The sequence below is a fragment of the Suricata suricatta genome, chromosome 7 (genome assembly GCF_006229205.1).
Source record: "Suricata suricatta isolate VVHF042 chromosome 7, meerkat_22Aug2017_6uvM2_HiC, whole genome shotgun sequence".
NCBI lineage: Eukaryota > Metazoa > Chordata > Mammalia > Carnivora > Herpestidae > Suricata > Suricata suricatta.
Window position 1 is genome coordinate 33,469,807 of NC_043706.1, and position 26,853 is coordinate 33,496,659.

At 41.0% G+C, this 26,853-nt stretch overlaps 1 protein-coding gene and 2 long non-coding RNA genes across 7 annotated transcripts in view; 2 read left to right on the plus strand and 1 right to left on the minus strand.

Annotated features, from left to right (window-relative positions):
- Nucleotides 1–26,853, plus strand: part of LOC115295472 — a 64,297-nt gene that overhangs the window by 14,010 nt on the left and 23,434 nt on the right. The window lies entirely within an intron of this gene.
- The window catches only part of LOC115295470, a 36,036-nt gene that overhangs the window by 6,789 nt on the left and 2,394 nt on the right, over nt 1–26,853 (plus strand). The window contains exon 2 of one of the 2 annotated variants that reach the window (XR_003910417.1): nt 6,118–6,352. The exons of the other annotated variant lie outside the window; for it this stretch is intronic. This is a non-coding gene — a long non-coding RNA (uncharacterized LOC115295470). Of the gene's footprint in view, nt 1–6,117; nt 6,353–26,853 lie in introns of those variants that run through there. 2 annotated transcript variants of the gene reach the window in all.
- Nucleotides 6,350–26,853, minus strand: part of SLC26A8 (solute carrier family 26 member 8) — a 79,951-nt gene continuing 59,447 nt past the window's right edge. For 3 of the 4 annotated variants that reach the window (XM_029943351.1, XM_029943349.1, XM_029943350.1), the window contains 4 exons: nt 22,809–23,180; nt 18,417–18,471; nt 18,136–18,320; nt 11,314–12,788 (listed from right to left, as the gene is read on the minus strand). In XM_029943351.1, the coding sequence (XP_029799211.1) occupies nt 12,357–12,788; nt 18,136–18,320; nt 18,417–18,471; nt 22,809–23,180 (1,044 nt within the window). In that variant the 3' untranslated portion in view covers nt 11,314–12,356. Of the gene's footprint in view, nt 6,478–11,313; nt 12,789–18,135; nt 18,321–18,416; nt 18,472–22,808; nt 23,181–26,853 lie in introns of those variants that run through there. The other variant, XM_029943353.1, reaches the window with a different exon arrangement.

Consider the following 26,853-nt stretch of genomic DNA (forward strand, 5'->3'; position numbering starts at 1 on the left):
CTAATGTATATTTCTACCTCATATGCCTTGTAATGGCTACTTTTTTGAGCTAATAAAGTATGTTTGGTGTTCTTGTCAAAACCAGAAAGAAAACCAACCAGGCGAAACTAAAATACTTTCCTGATTCTCCCAGCAGAAGGTGACAGAGAGTCCTGCCTCCTTCTTTGCCCTTAAAGCAGCATTTTCAAACTGGGGACCAGTGTACTTAGCCTTAGACTCCTTGAGTTACATGCTGTCTCCTCCTCCAGCCTATTATTTCCTCCAGAGCCAAGTCATTCTGTAAAAACCCAGTCTAGCTTAAGGCTCAGCACTGGGCAAGCACTTAAATGCTCCCTAAGTGAAAAAATTTGGAGGTAAACTGCTGACATCATAGCTTTGCCCAGGACAACTCACTCTGAGACTGGAGAAGCCATGACCCAAGGCTTCCTAAAAAAGAGGGTGAGAGGGGTGCCTGGTGGCATAGCTGGTTACGTGACTTTGGCTCAGGTCATGATCTTGCAGTTTGTGGGTTCAAGCCCTGTGTCGGGCTTTTCGCTGACAGCTCGGAACCTGGAGCCTGCTTCAGATTCTGTGTTTGCCTCTCTCTTTGCTCCTCCCATCTTGGCTCTGTCTCTGTATCTGTTTCTCTGTCTCTTAAATATAAACATTTAAAAAAAATTTTAAAAAGTGAGAGAATGATTGTAGTTTCTGCAATTGCCTGGAAGTTCCTTAAGTTGATTAAATCTAAGGAAAGGATGTACAAACTAACCGATAAGCCTGGGAGTTGCCTGGAGGGCTGGATGTGGGCAGCCAGCAGTGTTTCCAGATTGTTTATCAGCCACCTTCAGGGGCGCCTGGGTGGCTCAGTCAGTTGAGCGTTGCTAACTCTTGATTTAATCTCAGGTCGTGAACTCCTGGTTTGTGAGTTTGAGCCCTGCATCGGGCTCTGTGCTGACAGCATGGGATGGAGCCTGTTTGGGATTCTCTCTCTCTCCCTCTCTCTGTACTCCGCAAATAAACAGATAAACTTAAAAAAAAATCATCTTGAGAACAAGAAATGCATGTTAGCATGGGTGATTTTCTTCTAGATTTAATCAAAGAACCACCTTAATTTGCTGAAGTTTTAAAAAGTTCTATAACGTTGGAGGGGAGAATCCTTCCATTGCTCTGAGAAAGCCTGGGCTCTCTAGCAAAGCCAGGGAAGGACTTCAGAATGTTAACAGAATTTATCTCTAGGGAGCAGATGTCCAAAGGATTTTTTTCCCCTGTGCTTTTCTGTATTTTGTCGATTTTCATTTAAGAGCAAGTATTACTCTTAGAATGAAAAACTTTCTTTAAGCAAATCTATATCGTGAGCTCAAAAAAGTTTCCATATGTAGATTTATAAAATAACACAAATTCAATTCAAGCACGAGGCTCCTGTGACTATGTGAAATCCAACATTCAGAGCATTTTGTATATTTAGAAAGGTTTTCTCTCAGTTTAGGGAGAAAATTAGCCCTAGACTAAATGCTGCCCTGGTCTCACCTAACAAAGCATAAATAATACTTGAAGTGATCAAAATTGGTTTCCAACCAATTTAACCATATCCCAAAACAAAGCTCAGGAATATTTATAGGAATACAATTATATCTTATCCTACAAAAGATAAAATTTACAATATCTAATATGATTGGTCCAGTATCCTGTAAAAGTTAACATGTTTGCAGAGAAGCAGAAAAAATGAAAAAGAAAACCAACTGACACTAACCTAGAATGTACATTGACAGAATTAGTAGACAAGTACATGAAAACAATGATAACTGTATTCTGTATGTTTAAGAAACTATCGGATGGGGCGCCTGGGTTGGTTAAGCGTCCAACTTCGGCTCAGGTCACGATCTCATTGTTCGTGGGTTTGAGCCCCGTGTCAGGCTCTGTGCTGAACACTTGCTCAGAGCCTGGAACCTGCTTCAGATTCTGTGTCTCCCTCTCTCTGCCCCTCCCCCATTCATGCCTGTTTCTCTCTGTCTCAAAAATAAACATCATAAAAAATTTTAAAGAAAGAAAAAGGAAGCTATAGGAAATATTGAAAACGTTAAGTAGAAATGTGAAAGATAAAAAAAAAACTGGTACTAAACTTCTAGAGAAGAAAACAGTAATGTCTGAGATGAAAAAACTTCCTATACCGGATGAACAGCTGAATAGACATGATAGAAGGAGAAAAATCGGTAAACCCGAAGCTCTCACTACAGAAGATATCCAAAATGATGCACAGAAAAAAGAATAAAAATAAGTAGGTGCCTGTGTGGTTCAGTTGGTTAAAAGTGCGTCTTCGGCTCAGGTCATGATCTCTCAGGTTGTGGGTTTGAGCCCTGCATTGGGCTCTGTGCTGACAGTTCGGAGCCTGGAGCCTGCTTCAGATTCTGTGTCTCCCTCTCTCTCTGCCCCTTCTCTGCTTGCACTCTGGGTCTCTCTCTTTCAAAAATAAACATTAAAAAAAAGAAAGTAGAAAAGGGGAAAACCGAAACCAAAAACCCAGAGTATCAGTTTGCTACAAGACAACTTCAAAAGAGGAACAAAAAAAAGATGACAGCAGATTTCTCTTCAGAAACCATGCCAGCCAGGGTGGCTCAGCCGGTGCTTGATTTCAGCTCAGGTCCTGATCCTGGGGTCGTGGTATAGAGTTAGGCATTGGGCTCCTCACTGGGTATGGAGCCTGCTTAGGATTCTCTCTCTCTCTCTCTCTCTCTCTCTCTCTCTCTCTCTCTCCTGCTGTCCCACTCCCCTGCCTTCGTGCTCTCAAGAAAGAAAGAAAGAAAGAAAGAAAGAACGAAGAAAGAGAGAGAAATAAAAGAAACCATGAAGCCAGAAGAGCGTGGAGCAACCTTTTAAAAATACTTAAACGGTCAAACCTAGATTTTACTTAGTGAAATTGTCTTTCAAAACCAAAGATGAAATACAGACTTTTTCAAGGAAGTCTTTCAGGCAGAAGGAAAATGATTCCAGATAGAAACTTAGATCTACACCTAGGACTCAAGAGCGATAGAAACACAATGTGGGTAAACAGTAACATTTTGTTCTTCTTACTTAAATCTTCTTAAAGATAATTAGCTGTTTAAAGTAAAAACAATAGCAATATATCTGAAGGCTTCTAACATACATAGAAGCAAAATGTATGATTGCAGTCGCACAAAGGCTGGAAGGGAAGATGTGCAAGTGTACAGGTGTAAGGTTCTTATACATGAAGTCACACAATATTACTCGAAGGTAGACCGTGATAAGTTAAATATCTATACTATAAACTTGACAGCAACCACTAAAACAATCCAACGAAGAGTTGTGCTGACAATCTAACAAAAAGGGCAAAACTGAATCACTGATAGCCTATCAACTAACTTGACCTTATTGACATTTATAAAATAATCTTCCCAACAACAGCAGAGCACATTCTGTTTCAGTGTACATGGACCATTTGCCAAGGTGGACCTTTTTTTGGATCATAAAACAAGTCTCAAAAATTTTTAAAGGAGTCAAATCATGCAAAATATGTTCTCTCACCACAAAGCAGTTAAGTTAGAAATAAGTGAAAGGTATCTAGAAAATCCCCCCAAATATCTAGAAATTAAATAACACAGTTCTAAATAACCCGGGGAGGGGAGAGGGGCGCCTGGGTGGTTCAGTCGGTTAAGCATCTGGCTTCAGGTCATGATCTCACCGTTTGTGGGTTCGAGCCCTGCATCAGGCTCTGTGCTGACAGCTAGCTCAGAGCCTGGAGCCTGCTTCAGATTCTGTGTGTGTGTGTCTCTCTCTCTGACCCTCCCCTGCTCATGCTGTCTCTGTCTCTCAAAAATAAATTAAAAAACAAAAATTTTTAAAAAATAACCTGGGGGTCAAAAAAGAAATCAAGAGTGATATCATTAAGTATTTTGAACTGAATAAAAACATAACATATTAACATTTGTGGAAAGTTGCTAAAGCACTATGTGGATGGAATTTATAGCATTGTACCAGTATTGCAACAAAAGTTCTCAAATCATTGACCTCAGCTTCCTTCTTAAGAATCTAATGAAAGAAGGGTGCTGAGTGGCTCAGTTGGTTAAGCATCTGACTTTGGCTCAGGTCATTATCTTGCAGTTTGTGAGTTCAAGCCCCGTGTCAGGCCCAGTGCTCACAGCTCAGAGCCTGAAGCCTGCTTTGGATTCTGTGTTCTCCCTCTCTGCCCCTCCTTTGCTTGCGGTCTCTCTCTCTCAAAAATAAAAAAACATTAAAAAATATTTTAAACAAAAAATAAATAAAATAAAATAAAAACTGACCTGAAGTCTGGGAACCAAAAAAAAAAAAAAAAATCAATGAATCAGTCAAATATAAAAACCCTCCTTCAGATCAGGATTGATATTAGAATTCTCTAAGATCATTTCTTTTTTAAAAAGAAAGCTGTCAAACATAGTCAAACAAGAAAATGGGAACATAAGACTCTATGTTTATGCTTGCCTCTATTTGCATAAAGAAATAACCACACTTGCTGTTTTTACATAAAGACATACTGAAGGTCCTGGGAGCACACAAAAGAAAGTAATAATCGTGGTTACCTGGGGGGGGTGGGTAGGGAAAAAGGAAGATGAATGGGAGTTTGGAACAGGGCTCGGAGCAAGATTTTTCGCTGACTTAACTTTTTGAATTATGTAACTATTTTTACTATTTTATTTATTATTATTGTTTTTATGTTTATTTTAGAGAGAGCGTGCGCATGAGCAGGGGAGGGGCAGAGAGGGAGGGAGACGGGATTTGAGGTGGGCTCTGCACTGACAGTAGAGACTGTGAGATCAAGAGTCGGATGCTCAACGGACCGAGCCACCCAGGCCCCCCGCTATACATATTTAACCTGAAATATGGCATTAATCACCATCTCTATCCTCCTCCTGAAAAATACAAGGACTTTAGAATCCTTTGTTTCTATATTGAGAGAATTGTGTTAAAAGTCTCCAACTGTGCTCTGAGATTTGTTTATTTCTCCTCTTATTTTTGTCATTTTGCTTTATATATTTTATTTTGTTTATTTTTAAGTAAGTTTTTCACCCAGAGTGCAGCTCGAACTCACAACACTGAGACTGAGTTGCATGTTCTACTGACTGAGCCAGCTTTATGTATTTTGAAACTATGTTATTAAGTGCACACAAAGTTAGGATTGGTATATTGTCCTATTTCAATGGCCTTTTCATCACTCTGTAATGGCCCACTTTACCCTTTTTAAAAATTTTTTTAATGTTTTATTTATTTTTGATACAGAGAGAGACAGAGCATGAGAGGGGGAGGGGCAGAGAGAGAAGGAGACACAGAACTGGAAGCAGGCTCCAGGCTCTGAGCTAGCGGTCAGCACAGAGCCCGATGCGGGGCTCAAACCCACGAACGTGAGATCTGACCTGAGCCGAAGTCAGAGGCTTAACTGACTGAGCCACGCAGGTGCCCCATAACCTTTAGGAATATTTTCTGTCTTATACTTTACTGATATTAACAGTGCCACCACAGTTCTTTTGTCACTATTTGCTTGTTATATCTTTCCAACCTTCTACTGTGTATATATTTGCAAATTCATATTTACAGTGTATCTCTCATAAATAGATGGGTCTTTTTAAAACACCATTTTAAAAAGTCTGTATCTTAAAATATTTTTAACGTTTATTTATTTATTTTTTTGAGAGAGTGAGCGAACAAGTAGGAGAGGGCCAGAAAAGAGACAGAGAAACCAAAGCAGGCTCCACGCAGGGAGTGCAGAGCCCGATGCCGGGGCTCAAACCCATTAACCGTGATACCATAACCTGAGCCGAAGTTGGACGCTTAACCAACTAAGCCACCCAGGTGGCCCTCTTATTAATTTTTATTTATACCTGCTTTGCATTATTATTTTAATAGTTTCCCCAGACATAATAATAGCCACTTTTACCTTATTATAATCTACCTTAAATTAGTTCTTTACCACTTTGTGAACAGCTTACCTCCATTTACCATCTCGCTTTTTGCATTTTTAGTCCTATACTTTTAACGTGTTATAAACTGCACATGATATAGTTATTATTGTTTTAAACGATTACAATCGATATTCTTTTATATGTATCCACATATTTAACCCTTCCAATTGCTCTTCATTCCTTTTTTCAGTTCTGAACTTCCCCCCAAGAGGAATTTTCCTTCAGCCTGAAGAATTTTCTTTCTATTTTTTTAAAAGATTTTATTTCTAAGCAACCTTCACACCAGGTGTGGGGCTGGAACTCACAACCCCAAGATTGAGAGTTGCATACTCTACCAACTGAGCCAGCAAAGCACACCAGCCTAAAGAACTTTAGTATTTCTTGTAAAGTGAATGTGTCAGTAATAAATTCTCTTGCAAATAAAATCTTTATTTCATCTTTATTTTTAGAAGATATTCTCACTGGGTACAGAATTTCAGGTCAGCAGATTTTTAATTTCTTTCAGAACTTGAAAGATGTCACCCTTTGGTCTTCTGGCTCTCCATAGGTTCTGTTAAAAAGTCAGCAGTAAATGATAACTGTTGTTCTGCAAGTATGTGTCTTTTTCCCTGGCTGCTCTTAAACTTGGTCTTCTATTTTGTTGAGGGTTTTTTTTTAAATGTTTTTTAAAATTTATTTTTGTGTGTGAGAGAAACAGAGTATGAACAGCATGGGAGGGGCAGAGAGAGAGGGAGACACAGAATCTGAAACAGTCTCCAGGCTCTGAGTCATCAGCACAGAGCCTGGTGGCGGGGCTCAAACCCACAAACTCAGATCATGACCTGAGGTGAAGTTGGACGCTTAACCAACTGAACCACCAAGAGCCCCTAGTTTGCTTAGGGTTTGCTAAGCCTCTTGAATCTTTGAGTTGCTATCTTTCATGTTTTGGCAAATCCTCAATCATTGTATCTTCAAATATTACCTTCTCTTTTCTGTTTCTTGGACTCCTATATACATATATCAGGCCATTAGATTGTGCCCTACATATCTTGAATACTCTCTTCTGTTTTTTCTTCGTTTTTCTCTATGTACTTCATTTTGAAGATCTTGTATTTACTGTCTTTCAGTAATATAATCCTAGCTTGTGCTGTGTCCAGTCTGTTGATACGCATGTCTAGTGAGGGTTCAGTTTCCAGCCCCAGAATGTCCATTTGATTCTTTTTCTATTGGTTATAGTTCTTTTGAAATTAGCCACTTTTCATTACGTTTTTCCATCTTTTACTCCACTTTCTTAAATATATTTATAATAGGGTTTTTTTTTTTAAGTCTTTTCACTGCTAACTACAAAACCTGGATCATCTCTGGGACAGCTTCTGTTGTATACTTACTTTCCCCTTAATTATCAAGCATTTTTCCGGTCTCTTCAAATGCCTTGTGATTTTTAAAAATTATAGGCTGGAGGGGGCGCATGGGGTGGCTCACTCGGTTAAGTGTCCAACTCTTAGTTCTGGGTCGGGTCTCACAGGTTTGTGGCTCTGAGCCTTGCATCGGGCTCTGCACTGACAGCGGGGAGCCTCTTATGATTCTCTCTCCTCCTCTCTCTCTCTACCCCTCTCCCACTCGCACTGTTTCTGTCTCAAAATAAATAAATAAACTTTTAAAATAATTTATTTAAAAATGTAGATAAAAAAATAAAAATTATATGCTGGAGGTTGTGCAAAAAAGAGAAACTGAAGTCAATGTTATTTCTTCCTACGTAGGATACATACTTCTTATTAGGCAAAAAAGTGAGGGTCTGATCATGTTAACTGTATTAGAAATAGAGATGTGTTGTGGCTTTAGTTAGACTCAGTCCATCTCTGGCTCCAAAGTCTTCAGAGCAAGATCTTCTGTACGCTTAGTAAAGGTCCCTTCCTCTCATGGACTTTATGTTTAGACGAAGGTACTTTGAGACTTGGGAAATTTCATTTTGCCTTTGTAGACCAATCTCTAGCCTCCTGAGTGACCCTCAGTTAGGGTCTCAGTGAGGAAACCAGTCAACCTGCAATGACAGCATAAGTGGACATCGAAAGCTTCATTAATTTTGTTTTTTTTTTCCCCTGGCAGAGTCCCTCTGCCTAAGAAAAGCTCGATTTCAAATTCAGCAAGTAATCCTGAAGGAAAAAAAATGGCCAATAATATTAACTCACCTAGGAAGGTGTCTTTTCTCTCTTAACTTGGAGTTCTTTTATTCTTCTTGGCATCTACAACTTTCCAGTACCTTTCAAAATATTATTTCATAATTCATTTATTTTTTTTCTTGATATTGAGAGAGTGACAGTGTGTCACTTCCTATTGCATTTTACTTAGAAGCAGAAGTTTTCTCATGTTCTTTTCCAATTAGTTCAAATCAGGATTCAAACAAGGCCCACACATTCCATTCTTGTCTCTGAATTTATAGATTTTCCATTCTTCATTTTTGTATTTGTTTTTCAATTTATTTGTTAAAGAAACCGGCTCATTTGTCCTGTTGAGTTTTTTGGATCGCACTGATTGCTTCTACTTAGTATTTAACATGTTCTTCTGAGCCCTGTATTTCCTGGTAGTGAGATTTGCAGGGTTGACAATATTTAGGTTCAATTTTTTTGGCAAGATTATTGCACAGATTATACTATGTACTTCTTCTTTTATCATATAATTCCTATTTATTCTTTTTTCAAATACTTTTTTTTAAGAGAGAGAGAGAGTACTCGCACAAGGAAGGGAGGGGCAGAAATAGAGAATCTCAAGCAGGCTCCATGCTCAATGCAGAACCCAACGCAGGACCTGACCTCAAAACTGTGAGATCATGACCTAAGCTGAAGTCAAGAGTCAGATGCTTAACCAACTGAGCCACCCAGGCGTTGCTCAAACTTTTTAATTGAAATATAGTTGGCAATTCCTACTTTTTAAAAATTATTTTTTTAATGTTTATTTTATTTTTGTGAGAGAAAGAGAGACAGAGCATAAGCAAGGGAGGGGCAGAGAGAGAGAGGGAGACACAGAATCTAAAGCAGGCTCCTGGCTCTGAGCTGTCAGCACAGAGCCTGACAAGGGGCTCAAACTTAGGAGCCGTGAGATCATGACCTGAGCTGAAGTCAGATGCTTAACCGACTGAGCCACCCAGGCACCCCTCCTACATATTCTTAATAGGCAGCTCCTATGTCATTTCTTCTTAGTAGTTTGCCCTGATCCACATTCTAACGCTTCTCATTTATATTTCCATAGTACTATACCTCTCATCATCACCTTTTCATTTAGGAGTCCATGACACTCCCTCCTGCAATCCTGTTCATAGTTTGGGAGCTCTATGGTAGAAATCATACTTTATTCATCATTTTATCCTCATACCATGATATCTTAGTTCAATTGGGTGGCTGTAACAAAATACTGCAGACTGAACTGCTGGCTGATAAACAACAGAAATTTATTTCTCCTAGCTCTGGAGGAGGGGAAGTCCAAGATCAGAGTGCTGGCAGATTTGGTGTCTGGTGAGAACCCATTTCCTGATTCACTGATGGCCATATTCTTGCTATTGAAGGCAGAGGAGGATGGAAAGTAGGAGGGATCTCTATGAGGCCTTTTATAAGGTCTCTAATCCCATTAGTAATTAATAATCAGGGTGACCTAATCATCTCCCAATGGCCCCACCTTCTAATAACACCACCTTGGGGATTAGGATTTAAATGTACAATTTGGGTGGGAGGGCTATATTCAGACCATAGCATTCCACTCCTGCCCCCTAAAATTCATGTCCTTCTTACATGTCGTGAACCTGAAGGTCTAAGTCCAATGTCTCATCTAAATATCATCTAAATCAGACATGTGTGAGACTCATGTTACAATTCGTTAGGCTTTGTGATATTTAACACATTTAGACACAGCTATCTAATACCTATTTTGACCAGTTTCTTTTCCAGACCCACTGTTCTGCAAGTCTAGTCACTCTACTTAGTTCTTCAAATTTAAAAATCACACCGTAAGCCCCATTTATACTGTCAACATAACTTGCTTTGGAGTATTTTTTTTTTCAGTAATAGAGAAAAATTTGTGCTAAGACATTTTCAGATCCAATCTGTACTGGCTTTTCAGTCTTTAGCACTTTTCTCCAGTCTCTCATTGAAGATTAAGGCTGCAATGATGACCATGCTATGAAAAGTGGGCTAAGCAACCAAAACTGTAGTATTTTATAGAGTTTGAAATGTCTTAGAATTTCAGGTGATTCACATTTTGGAAGAAGACAGTCTTTGAATTGTTACTTTATATTTTCTTTAATGCTGTACTGATTATAATCAATTAACAATTTTTATTTATGTTATTACTTTGGGAAAGGCTGGATGTTGATGTTATGGGTTTATAGCAGAATATTCTTCAAAGATAGCCTGTAGTCTAAGCATCTATCTGGATCTTTCTGACGTCATGCACCAGTGCCAAGATTTAGCTATGTTGAAGTTGCAGCAGAAAGGACCAGAGTCTAAACTCTACCACTTACTGCCTAAATGTCAGAAGCCAACTGATTTTGTATTTAAAGACCTTCCTCTGATAGTAGTGTGGAAATAGAAGGCAGCTGGCCTGAGAGGGTGACAGCACACAGAAACTGGGCTCTCCATGTACTTTCTAGTCTCCTGTTTTAAGTGTGAAATATTTTCTTGGTCTTGAAAAATTACTGTGCCTGTCTCTGCCACCTTGATAATTCATTCTGGGTTTGACCCATTTTCTGATTGAGCCCTTGGTGCCATAGCAATTACCATAATGTTCCATCTGGCTGTATTCTTGGGTACCCACCTTTTGTAGCTACCCATGGTCACCACTCTTGGTTTCCCATTTGGCTCTGCCCTCCTAGCAGTCATTGGAACTTGCTTTAGGTCTAACTTCTACTTAGCCTTGAGGTGCCAGGTCATAGATCATTGCTGTAGGGAGAACTTCCTTGACACCTGAGATAGGTTCAGGCCCTCCTAATGTGTGCCCATAGACTTCCATATGTTTTACCTTCAAGGTACTTATCACAATTTATAATTATTTTTGTCATCTATTCTGCTCATCTTGTATCTTCAGCACCTGGGACAGTTCCTGGCACATAGTAGGAGTTCAATAAATGTATAATGTAAACATGAACAAATGAAGCTTGTGACTTGGGCCCCCACCTCTTTCAGGGTACAGTTGTATGTGACTTTGCGTTAGTTACAAAACTTAGATCTGAATCTTAGTTTCTATTTGTAAAGTCGGGCTAATATTGTTCTAATTATCGCACAGTTTGGGATGTGCATGGAGCAGATGCTTAGTGAATGTTTGTAGACTGAGTGATTGCACATGTCATCTCTGTGATTTTAATAAGATTTTATATTTTAACAAGAATTTCTTTACCCTCATGGAAGAGAGAAATTGAGTATCCAAGCAAGAAGAATCTTGTTTATTGAATGGAAAATAAAATTCAGGATTCCATAAACATTGGTTTGTAGCCCAGGGGTCTATATTTCTCTTCTGCTTATAGCTTAATACTAGATATTTTTAACGGGGGAGGGGGAAATTTTTTTTAATGGATTTAGACCAAACTAGTAATGATTGACTTTTCCAGTTCCTAAGAGGTTTGTGTCTCTCATAGGCTTTAAGTTTGGTCCACCAAGAATACAGATTCTAGATTGCTTGTATCTTAAAAACTTGTAAGAAAGAAGAAGTGGTGAATACGGATCTGTATATTCAAATATAGAGAGAGAGATCAAATAGAATTCTATAGAGCTAACATTCTCATCAGTTGGTACAGCTGACTCATCTTCTGAAACAGCAGTAGGATTATGATAAGGTTTTGCCCTTAGAGTGATGATGACAGAAGTGTTTTTAGCCTAACAATAAGCCTTGAAGGCTGGCTTAACTTAACCCCATTTCTACCATCACTGCAATGAAGATAGCTTGCATATAAAATACAAATGCTACCCAGTTTTTCTTTTTCTTGTTCATCTCCTCTTCACCATGTCCACCCACTTCTGGAATTTCTCCCACCCAACACTTCCTTAGGCATATAGAATATAGAGAAGAGAAAAGATGCAGGAAAGATCCAAATGTAACTAGAATCATATATTTTATTTGAGCCTCATCTCTTTGGAGAAAGGGGAACAGAAATGAGAGGAGTAAGTTAGAGATGGTTGGACAAAACCCCCAGAGTATGGGGGGGTGCAAGGAAGGAAATCCTTTTCTAGAATATCTACTGAAGGTGAGATGAGGTAAGGCTAGATAGGGAATTCAGAGATAACTCTTGGCGTTTAGTTGTGATCTGGGAGGGAGATCCCAGTGCTGAGCAAGGAAGAGGCCAGCATATGGAGGAATCCCAAATCAAGTATTGCTAGTTTGTAACTAGTCTAGGTCTTCTGACCAAGTGACCATTTGGGTGGGGAGGATTTGCCAAGGGAATCTGACTCCTTATTCCTACTTTATTTCCTAAGGGTCTTTAGCATTATTGCCCTTGGGTGAATATGAATTCTTATGTTGATACTTCCTCTCAGCTGACTGTGTCTTAGACTGAGCCTGAACTGAAGATCTGGGAAAAAGAGAGGAATACAGAGGCCAATACTGCTGCTGAGGATAAGATTGAGACCTAGGCTTGGGTTTGAACTCAGGCTCAGTCTCAGGCTCCAACTCAGTCTCGAGCTCTGTTTCAGGCTCTAGCTCAGACTCAGGCTCCATCTCATCATACAGGTCCATCTCTAGACCTCGCCCAGGCTCTTGTTCTGATTCCACTGCAGGCTCCATCTCCAGGTCTAGTTCTGATTCCTCCTCTGTTATTGGTTCCTGCATTATGATGTAGTCTGGCTTTACATTTTTAGAGGCTTCTGGAAGACTGCTGCTCATTTTATGTCTTGGCTCTCCATTCTAAAATACACACAGTTATATGGGTTGAAATTTCCAATTAAATTTAGCTTTTGAACAGTCAAGGAATTTAAGAATACAGAAGGACTTAAGATAACAGAAACCCTGAATTTCTGGCAAAGTAGAAAATATTTCTGGCCTACATCTGTTTTCATCTTTGCAACCTCTGGTCCCTCAGTTCCTCACTATTCTTCAGGCTCTATTTCTTTGGCTTTTCTAGCTAGCCTGGGTTTCATGGTCAACCATTAAAACAGCAGTCGTCTTGGCAGCATTCTGAAACATCTTGTCTTTTTGATCTTACTTGTCTTTCCAACCCCCTGTGAAATTTTCGGCAGGGCATAAAAGGCCCTTCATGACCTGGCCTCTTGTCATCTTCTTTAGCTTTATCTACATCTGGAGTCCTCACCCTTAACTCTAGCCATAAAGTTACCCAAAGATGCCTGACTTCTGCTTACCTTTGCTCATGCTGCCCCCTGTGCCTGCCTTGTCCTTCTCCATCTTGTCCACATACACTTACTCATCATTCCAGATTCAGATCAAAGATGACCAACCAGGATCATAGCTTCCTTTGTGTTCCATCTATACTTCACTCACACTTCTATCATAGTGCCAGGAATGTATTACTTTCTTTATAAATCTATTTCCCCTATTAGACTCTAAGCTCTTTGAGGTAGGGCAGTGCCTGGTTTTTGATAGCCCCAGTACTCGGGGTTTCTCTTCTGCGTCTACACTCCTTCCATGGGCAATTTTATTTAGTCTCATAATTTTCATTATCATCTATGTGTCAGTGACTTTTTGATTATAACCCTTCCGCTGATCTGCTCGTTTCGGTACCCATTTCCATTCTGACATTTCCACTTGGATGTGTACCAGGCATCTTGAGTATAATACATCTGAAGTAGAACTTGCTCCTCTCCTAGGCTTCCCTAGTTTAAATGCTAGAAAAAAATTTGACATGTTCAATGTCAAGTCTTAGTATAAGTCCTGATAAGAATGTTAGAAAACTAGAAAAATACTTTTGTAAAACACAGTAAATCTAACGTGTATCTAAAGCCAACTGTTCCCATCTTAATAGAGATACATAAGTTTTCCTCATAAAATTCAGGAGTAAGACAATGGTACCCACTAGTACTTACATTGTTCTGGAAGAGGTAGGTAATGCCATACTATATGATACTGAAATAAGAATTTTGACAATTGGAAAGTAAAGTGTTTATATTATTTGCAGAAAATATTTTTTTCTGTCTGGAAAACTCAAGAGAATTAACAATGAAATCTCTTAGGTCTGATAAAAGGATTCACAAATGTAGTCAAATAATTTTATACAAATCAATAGGTTTACCATAAGCTAGCAGTTGCCAATTAGAAAATATAATGAAAAAGAATATTCATTTTAAAAAGCAATAAATATGTAAAACAAAGTATAAAGTATCTAGGATTTGTCTATATAAAAAAGTCACAGAGTCACCTGGATGGCCCTGGTTGGTTGAGTGTCTGACTCTTTTTTTTAAAATAAATCTATCTCTTTATTTTTTAAGTTTATTTATGTATTTTGAGAGAGAAAGAGAGAGAGCAAACAAGGAAGGACAGACTCAAGAAGGTGCCCCAAATGTCTGGCTCTTAATTTCGGCTCAGGTCATAATCTCATAGATTCATAGATTTGAACCCTGCATCAGGCTCTTTGCACTGACAATACAGAGCCTGCTTGGAATCCCCCCTCTCTCTCTCATTCTGCCCCTTCTGCACATGCTCTCTCTCTCTCTCTCAAAATAAATAAATAAACTTAAAAAATTTAAAAAAAGGAAAGAAGTCACAAAACCTCACTATAAATACAACATTTAAAAGACTGAATAGGGGCACCTGAGTGGCTCAGTTGATTAAGCCTCTGACTCTTGATTTCAGCTCAGGTCACAATCTAATGGTTTGTGAGTTCTGAGCCCCGCATCAGGCTCTGTGCTGACAGTGCAGAGCCTGCTTGGGATTCTCTTTCTCTCCCTCTCTGTCTGTCCCTCCCACACACACACTCTCTCTCAAATTAAATAAATAAACTTAAAAAAACAAGACTGAATAAATGTAAAGACAGCTCATGTTCTTACATAGGATGAAAAAATACTGTAATGATATCAATTCTCAATATATTTCTAGTGCAATTGTAATGAGAATTCCAATGAGATTCTTTTGTGTGTGGGGGTGATGCTAACAAAAGATTAAAAAATTTATTTGGAAGAATAAATTAGTGAGAATGACATAGCAAATTTTACAATAGACTTCAAGCCAAATGGTAAATGTGTTATAAAGCTGTATTAAAGCTATTAACAACAACTAAACAAAAAATTATGCTAGAAATAGACTTCAGTTTTCATAAAAATATAACATTTTATGAAAATAGCATTTCAAATCAGTAGAGAAAAGAAAGCTTATTCAAAAGATGAGTTAGCTCAGAATGATTAGCTCTACAGATAAAAAATTAAAGATTATTCTTTAACCCCACACACTGAAATACATTCTAACTAGATTAAAGAGCATAGTATATAAACATTTAAAACATTAAAATCTAGAAGAAAACATAAATGATTAGTTTACTTCCTAAGTGAGAATGACTTTATAAACAAACGGCAAACAGAAAATAAGAAAATGTAAATATGGGAAAGGCAATGTAATATGTAAAGCAAATCTGTTAAGTGTATCATAATTATGTATCATAATTATAAATAGAATAGAGAAACTTTAACATATAGTAAAGGCAAACTACATAATTCAGACCAACCCTCCTCCTGAGGACAGCCAGAGGAGCATGGTGAAATATTTTATTTTATTCATTTTTTAAAGTTTATTTATTTGTTTTGAGAGAAAGAGAGAGAGAGCACAGGAAGGGCAAAAAGAGAGGGAGGGAGAGGGAGGGGGAGAGAGAGAGAGAGAGAGAGAGAGAGAGAGAGAGAGAGAAAGAGAAAGAGACAGAGAGAGAGAGAGAGAGAGAGAGAGAGAGAGAGAGAGAGAATCCAAAGTAGGCTCCACACTGTCAATGCAGAGCTTGATGTGAGACTCAAACTCACAAACCATAAGATAATGACCTGAGCCGAAACCAAGTGTTGGACACTTAACTGCATGAGCCACCCAGGTGCCCATGCATAAAATATTTAAAACTTCTGCTTAAAGATACCATAAAGCTAACAAGATTACAATGAAGATTTGGAAACGGTGAAAATCTACAGAGGTGAGTCTGGCATTTGGGACCACTTTTGTCGAAGTATTTGATGATCTTGAAGTGGCACATATGTGCAGAGAACGATGCTTTTGATAGCTTTAGGGCTTAGGGTTGCCAAAAATTGCATTCTAGGGTCTGCCAAGGGAGGGGCTGTGGCACCCAGACTGCAGCTGGGCTGTGGGTCATCTGGATGGCCTAGAACACCTCAAGTCCTAAAATCAGATCAGTTACCCTGGATTCCTAAGTGCCTCCAGGGACTTGGCAAAACAATGAAGCTCTTTCCAGAAGAAAAATGTCATCCTGGATCTCAAATTATTTTTATAAACATTTTCTAAATACAATGTCTGGCACACACCCAAAGATTACCACCCACACTAGACTTTGATGGTAAAAAATGCACGTTGAATCTATAAGGCAGTAGTTCTCAAAATGTGATTTCTGTCTTGGTGGCCTCAGGATTACCCAGTACTTGTTAGCAATGCAGATTCTCAGGCCCTACCCCAGACCCACTGAATCAGAAGTTCAGGGGATATGGGACACAGAGAGGGCCCAGTAGTCTTGTCTTTTAATGGCAGAGTTTGGTGATTCAGATGCAGACTAAAGTTTAAGAGTCGCAGGATATCTCCAAGCATAAGCGGGGGGACCTCTGGCCTGAGATGTTAAAAGAATTGTTGTTCCAGGTGGGGATGAGCCTAAGAAGCTCTGAGGCTTCTTCCAACTGAAACGTTTTGCGACGCTGTGATTTTATAGATGGGAGTGGACTGTAGAGCAGAGTAGAAAAAGTATGTCCGTTGAGGAAAAAGTTGCTCTGGACAAGCAGAGGCACATAACCTGTGAGAATTCTCAACAAGCAATGGAAATCCATTACTTTAAAAAGAAAAAGAAAGGAAAAGGCCATGTTTTATAAGCTTGGATATCTTTTATTTCTTAAAGTTAAAAAAAACCCCTTATTGCTCTGGTAATACTTCTCTTGTAATAAAAAATTCGAACATGATTAAAGTGTAATAAGTCAAAGAATCAGGGACTTAATTAAAAAGTAATTTCCAGGTGGCTCAGTTGGTTGAGCATCCGACCTCAGCTCAGGTCATGATCTCAAGGCTCATGAGTTCGAGCCCCGCATTGGGCTCTGTGCTGACAGCTCAGAGCCTGGAACCTGCTTCAGATTCTGTGTCTCCCCTTCTCTCTGCCCCTGCCCCACTTGCACTCTGTCTCTCTCTCTCTTTCTAAAAATTAAACATTAAAAATAATAATAATAATTTCTAGCATTAGAAGATAATATTTGGTGCCCAGCTGTGTTTTAATTTCCTTTTCTTTGTGCATGTGTGGAGACCTTTAATCTTCACTGACACTAATTTAAAAACACTGAAGTAAGTGGGTGGCTGGGTGACTCTGTCAGTTAAGCTGCTGACTTCTGCTCAGGTCGTGATCTCATGGTTTGTGAGTTCAAGCTCCACACTGGGCTCTGTGCTGACGACTTGGAGCCCACGCTGCATCCTCTGTCCCCCTCTCTTTCTCCTCTTCTCCCACTGATTTTCTCTCTCTCTCAAAATAAATAAACTTAGAAAAATAAAAATAAAATAAATACACTGAAGTTGGCCCAGGCCTTTACTTAGTATTAACAGGTAGCTAAAATTTCTGACTTATATATCATTCTCCTTTGCACTTGTCAAGGTTGAGTGAATCTTACATATTACTCTCAATGTAAATAATGGCCAAAGTGTTTGACTGGCAGATCTTGACCTCTGCCAGTTCATCAGTTCTATTTTTCATCCCAATGATGGTGTAGGGATGGATTCTAAAGGTATAGTGAGGGGAGATATTTAAAATATTCAGTAATTTGGGATGGCACTGGCAGTAACCAAGCTTGCTATAAAAGGATCCTTGCCATCTCGGCTGGGTTGGGTAACCCTCTCTTCAGTTGGGAAAGGGTCCTGAATGGCACCCAGGTGCGAAGGCAGTGGGAGAACTTGGGACTCAGGTCCACTGCTGTTTACCAACTGATAAGGGAGCACTTCAACATCCCAATGTCTGGCCCAGCCATACTCAAAGCCTTTCCTGGCCATTGCTCATCTCTGCTTAATCAAGTGTCTACCCCGGCTTGTCCCCACTGCTCGCCCCCCACCGCAATGCTTCACATCATCCAACCTTGTCTACTTCTGAGTAGGTTTCTTGTATCACTGTATCAGATCCATCCATGCTTAACTCGGAGGACTCTGGAAACTTCCTTGACAAGGCAAACAGCACAGCATCGTGGAGGGTGAGGAAGAGCTGGGCCTTGCTGATGCCAGCGTCAAAGAAATCATTCTTCTCAAATGCCCTGACCACAGAAGCTACAAACCAAACCCAGAACACACACAGGGTCAGGTGCCTGGGGAGGACAGCACCCAGGGTACAAACAGCCCTCTCATAGGGTGAAGGATACTCACTGTGACACCCCGAAATGAGCACCAAAATGTTGGCATTTTGGAAAGCATTGCACATCTGTGGGGAGAGAGTAAATCAGCATCAGTGATCTTCACATTCACTAGGAAAGGGCTTTCTAATTAGAGGAGTTTTAATACCCCTTTGGTATACCCATTGTCTGGGTACATGTACCTCTGCATCCCAATTCAGCTCTATAAACATTTGATGAGTGGACTTCCATATGCCAGGAAATGTCTAAAGTGCTGGGAATACAAAAGGGAGTCAGATGGTCTCCTGTGGGGAAGGGAGCAAGAGGGAATGTTGCCCATGGTCTTGGGGGGAAACAGTGCACATAGAGAGATAATGCTCCTGGGGCACCTGGGTGGCTCGGTAGTTCAAGCATCTGACTCTTGATTTAGGTTCAGGTTATGATCTCATGATTTGTGAGATGGAGCCTAGTGTCAGGCTCTGCACTGATAGCACGGAACTTACTTGGTATTCTCTCTCCTTCCCTCTTTCTCTGCTCCGCCCACTCCAAATAAATACATAAACTTTAAAAAAGAGAGAGAGAAGAGAGAGATAATGCTCCTGAGGACAGTGCTAGAAGAGAGACAGGCATGGGTATGACGGGAACACAATGGACAGCCTTTGTGAACAGCCATATCTTGGAATTGATTGGTATTATCGTTTACTGTATGCATATGACCCCCTTCTTCTGGAGTTCACTGAGCAGAGAAAGAAACAGTGGTCCAGAGAAGGCCAAGTGATATAGTAGAGATTGGAATTCAGGAATCCTGAAGCTCATATACAGAACTGTTCTGCAAAGTTGCATTTGACGTTAGTAAAACATCAGATACTAAGTAGTATCAGATTAGTAAACATCAGATACTGACCTCAAGTTTAGTTCAGCCAAGTATATATTCTCTGAAGCAATAACTTAAAAAACTTTTTTTAATGTTTATTTATCTTTGAGAGATAGAGGGAGAGACAGAACATGAGTAGGGGAGGGGCCGAGCGAGAGAGGGAGATAAAGAGTCTGAAGCAGGCTCCAGGCTCTGAGCTGTCAGCAAAGACCCTGACATGGGGCTTGAACTCATGAACCATGAGACCATGACCTGAGCCAAAGTTGGATGCTCAACCAACTGAGCCACCCGGGTGCCCCTGAAGCAATAACTTTTGAAGTTATTATTAACCTTAATACTCTCAGATTGAATAGACTCCAACCCTGAGCATTAAGTTAAAATATCAAAAGAAACAAACGAAACAGATTCTACTTGAGGCACTTGGGTGGCTCAGTTGATTGAGCATCCAACTCTTGACTTCAGCCCAGGTCAGATCTCATGGTCTTGAGATCAAGCCCCACATTGGGCTCCATGTGGGCATGGTGCCTGCTTGAAATTCTCTTTCCCTCTGCCCCCTCTCTTCTGCCCATGCTCTCTCTCTCTCAAAACAAAACAAAACAAAACAAAAACACTTCTTTCACTACCAACTGGAAACAAGAAAATCATTCTTGACCACATAGTAAATCATAGTCATTTGATAATTTGATAAAGGCCACTATGGATGTACTTTGTTTGTTTGTTTGTTTGTTGGCAGAGAGAGAGAAAGAGGGAGAATCTTAAGCAAGCTCCACACCCAGCATGGAGCTCCATACAGCCTCTGTCTCATGACCCTGAGATCCTGGTTTGAGCTAAAATTAAGAGACAGACATGTAACCGACTGAGCCACCCAAGTGCCCCTGGACATACTCTAAATGACAAGCAATGGGAGAGTGACATCCCATGAATTAGGAAGCAGCTTAAATTGCATGATGTCTCTAATAGGAATGACTGTTGGGATTTAAATTCAGTAAATTTAAGCTTTCAATGATAAAGTAAACAAAAAATAATGATTTCCTCCAATAGGGCTATATAGAACAATTAGAGAAGGCTGGGGTGCCTGGGTGGCTCAGTCGGTTAAGCGTCCAACTTCGGCTCAGGTCGTGATCTTACAGTTCATGAGTTTGAGCCTCACATCCAAGCCCCCACTTTGGATCCTCTGTCCCCTTCTCTCTCTGCCCCTCTCCTGCTCATGCTCTTTCTCAAAAATAAATAAACCTTAAAATCTTTTCTTTAAAGAAGGAACAATTACAAAAGGAATTAAGAAACATGTATCTTTAAGGTGAGAAAGTGCATCTCGAATCTCTGAAGGCTGTAAAGTTAAAGTGTCTGCATTGCCTCTACATTGGGTTGGAGCAGAAAGTCATCAATAGGCTGGGAGTGGATAGGTTATGCCAGGACCAGCACATATGGTGCCTCCATGAAAAAGAAGGGAAGAGGGGAGAGAGGAGGATAGCACAATTGTACTGCAGAACAGGAGGAAGGATGGTACAAAGTCAAATGCTTTGTGTTCCCATGCTGAACAGGCCACTCCCTAGCTGTGGGCCTAGAATTCCTAAGGGGAAATATGACTTGCCTCTCAGGGCTATTGGGAGAATGAAATGAAATAGTGTATATGAATGTGCCCTACTCAGTCAGCCATGTAGCAGGCATTTGATAATGTAGGTTCAATGACATCTAAAGCCATAACTACCATGTGAGAATGGGAGACGAGAATGCAGCCCAGCAGTGCACCCTAAGCTGGAGAAGCCCAAAAGATGAGACATTATCAAGTACAGCTGAATCTGAAAACAGGGTGGAGAAGAGGATGTCTTGGATGGGAGAGCCCTTAACATTAATCTCTTCCAAGTCTTGTTGTATTTATTTTTTTAAGTATTTATTTATTTTGGGGAGAGCACAAGCAGGGGAGGGGCAGAGAGGGGGGGACCGAGGATCTGAAGCAGGTTCTGCACTGACAGGCTGACAGCAGCGAGCCTGATGTGGGGCTCGAACTCACAAACCACAAGATCATGATGGGAATCCAACCAAAGTTGGATGCTCAACCAACTGAGCCACCCAGGTGCCTCCCCCTCAACCCCAGCCCCAGGTCTCTCATTTTATAGATGAGCCAACAAAGACCCGGTGCGGTTTAGTAAATTGCCTCGGGTCAGATGGACAGAGAACAGTAGCAAACCCAGGACAGGGTACACATCCACAGACTGCCAACCAGAGTTCTTTCTGCTACGAGAACCTTCCTATTGCCTCAGACCAAAGAGGAGCTGGACTCACTTAAGAAAGAATCATATTTCTTTAGGAATACGGTTTGATAAAATAGGATCAGAGGATAAAAGAAGGAAAATCAACCAAAGGAGATCTCAAACAAACAAACAAACAAAAGAAAACAAAAAAACCCAAGTGGGTGCAGTCAGAACCAAGAAGTGGATGCTAAGGATGTTTAAAAAAATTTTTTTAAGTTTATTTACTTTTGAGAGAGAGAGAGAGAGAGAGAGAGAGCGAGAGAGAGAGAGAGCGAGAGAGAGCGCAAGTGGGGGAGGGGCAGGGAGAGAGAGAGAGAGAGAGAGAGAGAGTGAGTGTGTGTGTGTGTGTGTGTGTGTGTGTGTGTGTGTGTGTGTGTAAGACACAGAATCTGAAGCAGGCTCCAGGCTTTGAGCTGTCAGCACAGAGCCCGATGTGGGGCTCAAACCCCTGAGATCATGACCAGAGCCGAAGTCGGACACTTAACTGACGTGAGCCACCCGGGTGCCTCTGTTCAGGGTGTTTAAACCGGAGCCACCACCAAAAGGAACAAGAGTGAGGCAGAGGGTTGTAAACTGAGGTAAGCTGGCTGAAAGGCAGATTTGGTACTTAGAAGACATCAACAATAAAAACCGAGACGGTTAGCTGTGTATCTGAACACATTCAGTCCATCTGAACTGTCCACGATGCATAAGAAGCAGAGGAATGAAAACTGTCAGAGAAATCAGAGAGTAGGACAGAAGCCGGGACTCAGGGACACAGCTTCTGAAGGAAGAGTCCTCCCTGCCCTTTGCACCCAAAGATGTGGGCAATGAGGAGGGAACTGGGGGAGATCCCGTAGGCTCTGGACCGGGCAGCCCCAGGCTTGCAGTCCCATTTTATTACATCTTCAAATCCAAGCATCTTTTACAATGTCTACCTCAGGGCAGCTGTATGGTGGAGAATTCTTGGTGTGCTTTTTTTTCCTGCAGCATTCAGACCTATTCCTTGAAAAGATGTATAGTGAACTTCCAGGAGATCCTGGGAGTTGCTGTGTGTGGCACAGATTACTGTTTCCCATTTGGGATTTTTTTGAGAAGTGAATGCCTTGTTTAGAGAGCCAACCCCAGTTCAATAAATCAGGGTTGGTTTACTTCCTTTTCATTCCGGTTGACCTTAAACTATCATTAGCATCCAAATTTCTATTGACCCTGGAGTCACATAGCTGATCAGTGATTCAGAGGATTCGATCAAGATGTGGGCGGGTGGGGGGCAGTGGTAGGAGGGGATTGGAGCTCTTGTGAAAGCCTCCTCTGTACTTACTTGTCTTAAGGACACTGAAGCCTGCGAATCCACGAAATGTACCATGGAGAAGTCCAGGATAATAGTGTGGAGGCTGGGTGGAAGAGAGGTATCCGAGAAAGGGAGGAATGACCTGCTCCTCTCCTGGATTTTAGGAGTGTCAGGCGGTGGCATTGATCTTTTTCTAGAGGGGTTATTAGAAAGCCAAACATTGTCCACGTCCTCGTAGGTTTGCCCTTGATTTCTGTGCAACGTGGAAGGTCCGGTGTACAGGACTTGCTCATCGGACGTGGTTTGGCTCGTATCTGAAGTGTCGAAACGTGAGCAGCGGATCAGGTTAAGGGAGGATGAGTCGTTGTCCTGTCTGCTTTCAAATCGTTCTGTGTAGATAACCTGGGACAAGAGAGTTAGCAGAAGACCGTGAGGAGGCCCGAGCAGGGCCTACAGGTACTTGCAATGAGGCCACTTCTGTCTCCTGACTCACCTCCCTCTCTCTCAGGAAAGCTCCCCGCACACCAGGTGCTTGGATTTCGCTTGGACACCTCACTGTCACTGCACGCTCATGACCGAAAAAGCTGCGTTCGTCTTGCCTTATCCTCGCCGCTCCCAGCATTGCCCTACCAACTGCCTTCCGTGTACCGAGGGTGTTTTCATTGCTCTGTGATCTTTGACTTATTCCTTCTCCTCATCCCTGGGTTCTAATTTGCCTCCGGTGCCTACTAACTCTCTGTTTGAAGGGTTTCTTCTATCAGTTTCTTTTCTCAACACCTCCATCTTCCTCAGGCTTCTTAAGAAGACAGAAATTACTCTGCTGGCCTGTCTTTCCCTTTCACGCCTTTCATCCTAATAGGCCTGGAGTGCCTGCTTAAGGACAGCGCCAAGCCCCGGGAATACAACGGCAGGCAGAGGTGAATGCCCACTTTGCAGTCACAGGCGGTGACTACAGGTCCCACGTTCTACCTGGAGAGAGGGCACGTCGTGTCCATTCAAAGGATAAACAACAACATAGATGGACAAGAACTATAAGGCACATGGGGGGAAGGAAGAGTGTTTGCTAGAGTGGGATGGTCTGGGTAATAGTTTTTTGTTTTTAATCTGTTGTGCTTATAATATTGCTTATAAAATAAATTTAAAAATATAAAAATGTGGAGGGGGGCACCTGGGTGGCTCAGTCGGTTAAGTGTTCAACTTCGGCTCAAGTCATGATCTCAGGGTCTGTGAGGTTGAGCCTTGCATCGGGCTCTGTGCTGACAGCTCAGAGCCTGGAGCCTGCTTCAGATTCTGTGTCTCCCTCTGTCTCTGCCCCTCCCTGCTCACTCTCTGTCTCTCATTCAAAATAAAAAAAATAAAGACATAGAAAAATTTTTTTTTAAAAGGGAGAGCAAGTGGGTAGGAGCAGCAAGAGAGTGGGAAAAACAAATCCCAAGCAGGCTCTGCACTGTCTGTGCAAAGCACAAAGTGGGGCTTGAACTCACGAACCATGACCTGAGCTGAAATCATGAGTTGGGTGCTTAACCGACTAAGACACCCAGGTGCCCCTCTCTGACTCTTGCTTTTAGCTCTTGTCACAATCTCATGGTTCGTGGGTTCAAACTGCTGTCAGCACAGAGTCTGTCTGGGATTCTCTCCCTCTGCCCCTACCTCCCCTGACTCAAAATAAATAAATAAACATTTAAACAAATACAAAAACATAAAAGTAAAACTGTACAAGGTATTATATATTGTATGATAGAAAAAAAGTGGTATAGACAGATAATAAATTACAGCTCAATGGAGAGGGGTGTTCCTTAAGGCTTGAGAGTCATCGAGGCCAGGACTTTGGAGGACAGACCCAGGGACTGGGGGATGCAAGGTCCTGCAGGCAGAAGAAGACCTCTGCCAGCCTCCCGTTTCTCTCTTTCATCCACTCTACACTCTTCAAAGGCTTTCATGATCCACTCGCACTGCGTCTGCCTGAACTTACTTCCCAGGCCAACCCTCTTGCCCTTGAGGACTCCATACTTATTTCTACCTCAGCGTCTTTGTCCAAGTCCATCCACAGACGGGGTATCCTCTGTTTTCCTATCTGACCTAAATCCAAATCCTCTCTCCTGTCTAGCTCAAGTCCACTTGTACCAAGAAGCTTCCTGACTTTTCGAACTCATGCTGATCTCTCTTTACCTGAAAATTGTTAAAATCTTTACTTAGAGTTGTTAAAATCTAAAGACACAATTTTGAACATGACAATATACTACACGGAATGGTTTGCTATTCTACTTCATCAATTTTAAGATGTACCGCTACTTTTTATATTATCAAGCAAGAAAATAATCATTGCAAATTAAACTGTGGTATGCCATCAACTATGCAAAGAATCCAAATTTCAGAGATGTGGAAAAACATAGAGCACAGGATTGATAAAAGACAGTAATAGCTTTGTAGTTCACATTAATAGAGAGTCAGTTCCATGGATCGGGGCGCCTGGCTCAGTCAGTGGAGTGTGTGCAACTCTTGATCTCAGGGCTGTGAGTTCGAGCCCCACGTTGGGTATAGAGATTACTCAAAAATAAAATCTTAAAAAAATTCATGAATTGCTACAAAATAACTTTGTGATTTTGAGGGTCTGTACATGGGTGGGTGTAGAGGTGAAACAAAATTGTCCGTGGGTTGATCAATCTTCGAGTGGATGGTGGGTACACAGAGTCCCATTATACTTGTGTCTACTTGTGTATATGTTTTAAAGGACAAATATCCTTTAAAGGACAAATGCCCTGGGGGTGCCTGGGTGGCTCCCCGTCGGTTGAGCATCTGACTCTTCATTTCAGCTCAGTTCATGATCTCACAGTTTGTGAGTTTGAGCCCCACGTCAGGCTCTGCACAGACAGTATGGAAACTGTTTTGAATTCTCTGTCTCCCTTTCTCTCTCACCCTTCCCTGCTCACACACATGCTCTCTCTCTTTCAAAATAAATAAACAATAAAAAATAAAAAAAAAAATAAAATAAAAACGGACAACCTGGATGAACCTTGAAGACATTATACTAAGTGAAATAAACCAGTCACAAAAAGACAAGTACTGTATGATTCCACTTAGTGAGGTAACTGGAATAGTCAAATTCATAGAGACCAAAGGTATAATGGTTAACCAGGGGCTGTGAGGAGAAGGAAATAAGAAGCTCTTGTTTCATGGGTACAGAGATCCAGTTTTGCAAGATGAAAAAATTCTGGAGATCGGTGGTAGTGATGCTTGCACAATAATGCAAATATATTTAACACTACTGACTGTACATTTAAAAATAGTTACCATGGTAAATTTTATGTTATATATATTTTTGCCACAAGAAAAAAAGAAAAAGAAAAAAGAGCTACTTGCAGGCAGGGACCCTTAAAATCCATTTTCCTTTTTCATCGAGTTGCAGTTCTGGGTGTTGTGTAGAAACTCAGTAAATACTATAGGATCCCATTCTATTCTGATGTGTATTTACTGATGTCCTGCAAACATCCTCTGTGATGCTCAGTGCAGGGTGGATAGGAAACAAAAACTTGATACAGTGTTAATTCTGTCCTCTTGGCAGGAAAGTCGGTGTTTTCAGGGAGTTTGGTAGATTTGGAAACGGGAGTGGGTGCTTGGCATTGGCAAGGGCTGACATGAGGAGGGGGACAGGAGATGGTTGTGGTGGGGGAGCGAGTGTGTGTGTGTGTGTGTGTGTGTGTGTGTGTGTGTGTGTATGTGTGTGTGTAGATAGAGCTGCCCCTTCAGGGTATAGGCATAGACTGGTTGAAAGGCTTGCAAAGCTAGAAATGAGCAGCCCTGCTGAGGGGAAAGGGAATAAATATTAGATGAAGGGAATTAATTTAGATCAAATCTGAATGGGAAATAATGAGCACTTTGTAATTCATCAGCCAAAATAATCTTGAGATGGTGTAAAACTTCCATCTTCACTTATCCGCCCTCCACCCCCACCATCATTTCCTTGGTCACAGGCAGACATCAGGAGACCCCGGCACGTTCTTGAGAACAGCAAGCACCTTGACTCTGCTGCCCTTGTTGGAACTCGAAACAATCTTTAAGTCCCTTATTTTCAGAA